The 7604-nt window shown below is 32.4% G+C and overlaps 1 protein-coding gene across 1 annotated transcript; it reads right to left on the reverse strand.

The window, feature by feature from the left end:
* Positions 1-2550: 2550 nt before the first annotated feature.
* Positions 2551-5449, reverse strand: LOC145603522 (ras-related protein Rab11B-like). Its single transcript, XM_081659441.1, has 2 exons — positions 5150-5449; positions 2551-3259 (listed from the first exon to the last, which is right to left on the reverse strand). Exons 1-2 carry the CDS (start codon positions 5368-5370, stop codon positions 2830-2832), a joined length of 651 nt encoding a protein of 216 aa, XP_081515567.1. The 5' UTR covers positions 5371-5449; the 3' UTR covers positions 2551-2829.
* Positions 5450-7604: the final 2155 nt, after the last annotated feature.

Here is a 7604-nt window from a genome sequence, read left to right on the forward strand (position 1 = left end):
AATTTGTTCATTTTTTTAGTGATGTTTTCGTGTGTTTTTCGTCTTTTGCCATGGTGGATTGCAGGTTTTAGAGAGAGAAAAATGGTGAGAGGAGAGAGAAAATACAAAAAGAAATAATTGAAGAAGGTTTTTAATTTATGAGAGGAGAGATAAATTTTTTAAAATGAAGTAAAAATAGATATGGCGGATAGAGAGGAGGAAAAGTTAGTTTTTTTAAAAACAAATTGAACTCCATGTGGCCTTTTTCATCTGGGCTTTCTCTATTGGGTGCAAATTGGGCCTGGTGCACTTATTTCTAGGTGCACCATGGTGCACATAATACTAATTGGCTGAGCTGAATTGAACTAAAATGAACTGAATTGAACTGAAATGAATATTTTATGAGAGAGGGAAATTAGGAGCTGAACTGAACTGAACTGAACTGAACTGATTGAAGCTGAACTGAACTGAACTGATTGGAGCTGAACTGAACTTAACTGAACTGAAAATAAGTAAATGTGAACAGGCCCTTCCTCCGTTTTTATTTAGTTGCAACACAGTCCTTTGGCACGCATTTTAAGGAAGATATCAAACTACGTAAACAGATAATTAATTTATAAAATTTTGTCACCTATAAGAAGAAATGGATAAATTGCTACAATTTGAATTTCTTAGCTTAATTCATTCATTTACCTAGTATAATAACCTCCTCGAAAAACGTGATAAAAGGTGTGTTGCAAATATAAAAAAAAAAAAAAAAACAAAGGAAGTATAAACTAGAAAGAGTTAACTCCTCATGTACTAGTATATACGAAGTATATCATATTCAAATGTAGACAACAAGCACAATATGTATTGGCTAGTGAATATGCAACTTGGTTAGTTTCACACTTTCACTTTTACTGAATATTCCATGATTACTCCTAATAGGGTTTTTTTGGCGTATTTTATACTATAGGCTCCTTCAATGACAATTTTTACTCCCCATATCCCTAACAAATTGCTTCTTATACCAAAAATAAAATGCCCCTGAATGATTGCCCCATACTTTATTTGATAAATTTTTCCACTTACAACCTCACGAGTTATATATATTTGCCACTCTCATCATCAAATATTGACTTGATTCTTTAAAATTGAAAATTGGAGCAAGGTTTTAGAGACGAAAAGAGTTGTTAGAGATTGAAATTACAGTACTACAAGAAACATTGTCTTCTTCAAACTCATTGTTTAGATTGTTAATTTCGAGAAGAAAAAAAAGGCAAGGTAATGAAATTAAGAGAACAAATTAAGTGTTACCTCAATATAGGGCATTATTTGATCCCCCCCCCCCCCCCCCCCACCCCCCCCAAAAAAAAAAAAAAAAAAAAAAGTGTCTAATTCTACAAGCAAAGTAATAACGTAGGATATTATTTACTAGCTACCTTTATTTGGCTTAAAGTATAGCTATGAAAACTTAATAACTTAATTTTAAGGGGAATGCACCAAATATTATGCATACGCAGTACTCCCTCGTATAATTTAGAGCATGCATGTTAGTCATATTCATATGAAAACTTTGTTCCACTTTGAGTCTTTTCTACTTATGAAGACAAATTAATTTACTTTGAGTGAGTAACAAGTCTTAGTTTTTATCCATCAATTGCTCTAATTAGTTGACTTAGCTTTAATCATGATTTTGATCCTGATATGCATGTTCTCAATGAAAAAAGTACAATTTCTTTGTAAATCATGCTATATAATCATGTTGATTTGGTTCATGTAATTTGTGAATTTAGAATCACAAGCAATAAGGTAGGTATATACTGATTTTAGGTGATTCAATTATCGGTTTGGAGATGATGGTTTCTTTGACAAGTAAATCAAATAATGTATTGTCGTGCTTTATCAATATGACAATAATAGCATGCATACATTTCTCATTTTGTTTTTTGTCCGATAATTTCAAACTCCAACTAATCTAGATTCTACCCGAGTCAAGCTTTAAAGGGGAAAGAGCTTTCCGTAAACAAAATATTGTATATCCAATGTTCAAACTGAAATACGAAGTATATTAAGTTGGAACAACTACTTTACTAAATCCACCTAGCTGATTTATTTAGTTGTTGGTGGCTTGTGCAACCAAAATCATTGTGCTAATTTAAACTAAATCCACCTGTACACTCAATGATGTGCGTAGACGTGTAGTTCATTTGCCCAATGATGATTATTAGTCTTGAGATTTTTCTAAAAAATAATGATATTACCATTGATTCTCCTTTGAATGCACAGGGCATGCCAACTACTAATTGACTTGCAAGAGAGTGAGGGATAGATAGCTCAAAGTGGTTAGAGCTCCCTCCCGGAGATCTTGTGATCAATTCTCACCCCCACCCTTGTGGCTCTCTAAACACCAAAAAAAAAAAAAAATAGTTAAAAAAAATAATTGACTTGCAACAAAATTTTGAACCCTACAATTAGTTTTTTCATCCACAGTGCGAGTTAGTTTTTCCAAGTCTATCTATTTGTTCTTATGAAAATAGTGTTCGATGCCAATAACCTTTTGGAAAATTAAATTCACTGCTTAGCAAATGCATTCTGAAAACATGTCTAAGCTATTATTAGTACTGTATGTCTGTAAATAGTACTCCGTATAAGACGAGCAAACACAAATTACCATAAGCAGAGAAGGAATATAAAACCAAAATAAGCATATCCCTCTGTACTTCAATAATCTGGCCTCTTCAAAGTTCTGAAATGAATATAAATGTGTACTTCGAATGATTTTCACAAAATCCATGGCTTTCTGTGAGAACTTTACAAAAATTTCCTGTGCGATGAGATGAGCATCTCGATTATCTTACAGCTGGATCAGGCAGAGCAGCAACCAACCTTTTTCACTTCAGATACATCATCCTTACCGATATCAATGGTTTGACCCTTTGGCAAGGCAGTTGGGTCACCCCCAACATCAAGTGCTTTGCGGCAGACAACATGATATACTTGTGTGAGGACTTCACTAAATGCGTTTTCAACGTTCAAAGATTCAAGAGCAGATGTCTCCATGAAAAAGAGGTTCTCTCTTTCTGCAAAGGCCTTGGCATCCTCAGTGGCAACAGCACGCAAGTGCCTCAAATCTGCCTTGTTTGCTACAAGCATTATCACAATGCTGGAATCTGTATGATCTCGCAATTCCTTTAACCATCTCTTAATGTTCTCAAATGTTACATGCCTGGTAACATCATAGACCAATAGAGCACCAACAGCCCCTCTGTAGTATGCACTAGTGATAGCACGGTACCTTCAATGACCAACATGAGGAAAGGAATGACCATCATTTAGAGATTAATGACAAACAATACAATAAATTTTGAGAAAAGACTGATGTTAGTGACACCTTAAGAGAAAGGTAACGGCTATGAAAAACTAAAATTTTAAACAAGATATTTACTAGCCAGCACATTAGGCCAATTTTATGATTCAGTGTATATATTCATGAATTGATGGGAAAAGTTTGACACAAAATGTATATTTTAACAAATGAAAACACAGAAGACTATCACATAAATGTTAACAGCCTAAGAAACTTCGCTGTAAACAACAAGAAATGCTTAAAAGATCAACAAATTACAGTCAATTTCTTATACTTGATGATACCCAATCCTTGACTACCCAAATACAGTAATGACAAGCAGCATAGACAGATATTGTCATAATTAAGTACTTATCATCACATAAACAGATGTTCATTGATCCTTTTTACTGGACAAGGACCTTATCCAGGTCAAACATTCAAAGTCCAATGAAAAATAAACAGCAGAAATGCAAATCATACAAAGTACAAAGACTAAAGCAACCTCTGAAGAAATTTGTACCAAAATTGCTAGTTCTAGTTTGAAATTTGATTCTAAAGTTATAGCACCAATCCATTTTCAAGAATGAATTCTCATATAATGACCAAATGTTCATAAGTATTTCTCTTCCAAAAGATAAGTTATAAGTTGAGTATGATTAAACTCATCAAAAAGCATGCTGAGCTTGCATAAGTAAAATCAGAACATGAGCAGATTCTACCGACTTCCAACCCTAAAATATTACTCCCTTAATATCATTTCTTATAACACAGGCATATTCTTTCACTGATCCTGCCATCACTACGACTGCTACCATCTTAAGTGGTGACCTCCTTTCTTAGCAGCCTTATTGGCCCTTACAGACTATCTTCATTTATGCAGCTTAGGATAATTCAACATTTTAATTTGTGACTGCCAAGGATATGACAAATTTCATCTCTATGCAAAATGTTAGTAAAGATATATGAGTACATATTTCCATTGTTGCGCCATACAGAGTACAAGCTTTCATAAAATTTTCTTACACAAACATACACAGAGCTGGATATTATTATTCTCAGGACACTTAATGAGGAACACGAATGACACAAATTGTATATTCCCCAATGGCTATAACATAAAGCCATCATGCACACCAATATCAACACACTTTTATTCTTGCATTTCAGGCTCATATTGCCATATAATTAGCGAACAGGACGCAAAACAAAGCGAAAATGAATATCAATATTTACACATCAAGTCAAAACCTAGCAACAAAACCCCTCTGGCCAACCCCCTCAATCCTTTCATCCTTTTCAACCACCCATTCAGACAATCAAACAGGAGCAACGGCGTATCTAAGAGACTAAGATCCCCGAGCTCGACGATCAATGCCTCTCCATCAATCTGTGTATTCGACTATTCGAGCATTCCACTTCTTTGCAATTAGCAAATTCAAATTATATACTCATGCATAAAATCTCATAATCCATGGTCAGGTCAAAATATATCCAATTTCAATTACAGCACCAAACAAAAAAAACAGGAAAAAAACAGCAAATGGCTAATCAATTAACTATTATCCACTTTCCAATCAAAATCAATTCAAATGAAATAAACCTAATTCCAAAGAAATTGTCAACAGCTAATCAAAATTCAAAAATGCATAATTCAGCAACATCATTGACCAAAGACCATAAAATCGTAGAACAGGTAAAAAGAAATTCAAAAAATGCACAAAATAAACACAAAATTAGGGCTCAAAACAAACAATACAAAGATCAATTACACCAAAAAAAAAAAAAAAAAAAAAAAAAAAAAAACAAAATGCATGCAAAATCAGAAAACTAAAGTACCTTTCCTGACCAGCAGTATCCCAAATCTGAGCTTTAACAATCTTATCATCAACATGAATGCTACGAGTAGCGAATTCAACACCGATGGTTGATTTGGATTCAAGGTTAAACTCATTGCGGGTGAAACGAGAGAGAAGGTTGGATTTTCCGACGCCAGAATCGCCAATTAATACTACTTTGAACAAGTAATCGTAGTCGTCTTCTGCTCTGTAAGCCGCCATTGTCGAGCTTTCTCTCTCCTCTGAAAATGGCGAGAATTTTCGAGGAAAAAGATGAAGATGATGATGAAAATGTGTGAATTTTGAAAAAAGGAGGGTTTGTTTGGGTTTATTTATATTTGGGGGATTTTAATTAAAATTAAAAGGAAGAGAGAGGGAAAGGGGTGGGAAACAGAGAACTTGTGATAATTCGTGGGGTGGATGTAAGACTTTGTTAAGTCGTTCATGTAATGGAATTTCAATTTCTCTCTCATCACGTGACTTCCTACATTTTTCTCAATTTGTTTTTTAACAAAAAAATATAAATTCATGCCAAATTTAAATTTTCTAGGTAGCTAATCAACCTAGGTGAATTAGGATATGATGAGAACAGAGAAACAAATAAGCTATTGAATTATCATAACCAGATGTTCTACCGGTATTCAGTATCATTACTGATTTTTTTAATATTTGTAAGAGATAAAATATTCCAAAGTTGCAACTAATATGTAACGGAGGTAGTACTTTTTTTTTTTTTTTTTTTTAATTTACTTCTTGAATTTGAAACTTATAATCAATTTATAAAGTTGCAAAATAACAAAATTGTACTTATTGACACGGGAAGTATAAGGTGGTTTGATTATGATGATCTAAAATACCAAATTGGTTCTTTGTTCTCATTTTAGAGATGATTCTTATTAAAGTTTTATCCAACATAGTTAAAGTCGGTTTTGAATAACCACATTACCATTTAGGTCAAATATGTTAGGGAAATATAACTTATGAATAACTAGGGCTGCAAACGATCCGAGTCAAGCCGAGTTTTAGTCTGTTCAAATAAAGCTTGATAAGAAAATTTAGTTTTCGAGCTATTTCGAGCTTGAACGAGCTTTCAAACATCTTGTTCAAGCTTGGCTCGTTAAGGATTTGGCATGTTCGAGCTTTGTTCACGAACGTGCTTGTTTATATTTCGAGTTTAAGGTCAAACTTGAACAAGTTTATTCAATAAACGAGCCCAATATATCGTTAAATTTTTAAATTTTAATGCATCTACTTAATTTTATATGAGAAGTTTTCATTCTTTCTATTGTAAAAAGGTAATCCCAAAATTTTCATGCCTATATAAGATGTAATAATTTGTAAATGTAATAATTTGTAATTTTTTACAATTAAATATGAGTAAAAGATATATAAATATACTAAAGTAGTTTTAATATATAATAGAGATTGTTTGAGATTGAGCAAGCTTTGACCGAGTTATAATCGAACGTGATCATAAATGTGCATAAACGAGTTGTTCACGAGCATTTTCGAGCCGAACATGATGTTGTTCGAGCTTTGTTCATTTATTTGACGAGCTTAAAATTTTTGTTCAAGCTTGTTTATTACTTAATAAACGAGCTTTGACCGAATTTGTTCGCGAGTAATTCATGAACGTATCGGCTCATTTGCACCCCTACGAATAACATATTATATTTGATTTTACCCTATATATACCAATTCTATGACAAAGGAATTGTGATTAAAATTGAAGCAAGATTTTACATCCTTTATTTAACTCATTTTATTTTTCAGTCTTTGGATAAGTGAAAAATAAGGAAGCATAACTTATTGTTTTGTCTATCTCTATATCAATAGAGTCAACAAAACTGACTACTCTAATATTTTAGTAACATATAAGACGAGTTAAATTTTGTCAATATACACTCTTATTATCTTTATTGCAAATTCAATTGTTTATCATCAATTTACCTCAACAAAATGTTACTAAGAATTAAAAAAAATAAAAAATCAGATGGGTGAATTAGTTTTTAAACCGACATTGGCCAAATAATTTCCAAAAAAGAAGGGTATTATTGAATTGTCAAAATGACAAATAATTGCTTAACTAAAATGAAAATGTTGACATGTAAAATTGGACAAAGGAGCATTAAGCATTTTTTATTGGTGAAGTTTGAGTAGAGATTGATATATACATATTATTATTGGGTAAAAGAGTTTTCAAGGTTACAAAAAAAAAAAAAAAAAAAAAAAAAAAAAAAAAAAAAAGAGACCAAAATCTCACTTACTTTGAAAATGATAATTAGTTCAAGCATTGTGCTCGAATTATTTGTTCCCTAAATTATTAAAAATGACACACTTCACACAAATTATACTTCGTACTGTTTAGGGATTGTGCAAATGCACATAGCCAAAGACTCATAATGGTAAGTTTATATCAAAAAAAATAATGGTAAGATTGATTAACAATGACTTAC

Source organism: Chenopodium album, chromosome 22 (assembly GCF_948465745.1).
Source record: "Chenopodium album chromosome 22, dcCheAlbu1.1, whole genome shotgun sequence".
Taxonomy (NCBI): Eukaryota; Viridiplantae; Streptophyta; class Magnoliopsida; order Caryophyllales; family Amaranthaceae; genus Chenopodium; species Chenopodium album.

Excerpts from the sequence above, each read along its gene's own strand:
- LOC145603522 (XM_081659441.1), bottom strand. The coding sequence starts at position 5,370 with ATGGCGGCTTACAGAGCAGAAGACGACTACGATTACTTGTTCAAAGTA. Across the intron at positions 3,260-5,149 it reads GATACTGCTGGTCAGGAAAG|GTACCGTGCTATCACTAGTG; the intron begins GTACTTTAGTTT and ends TGGTCATTGAAG.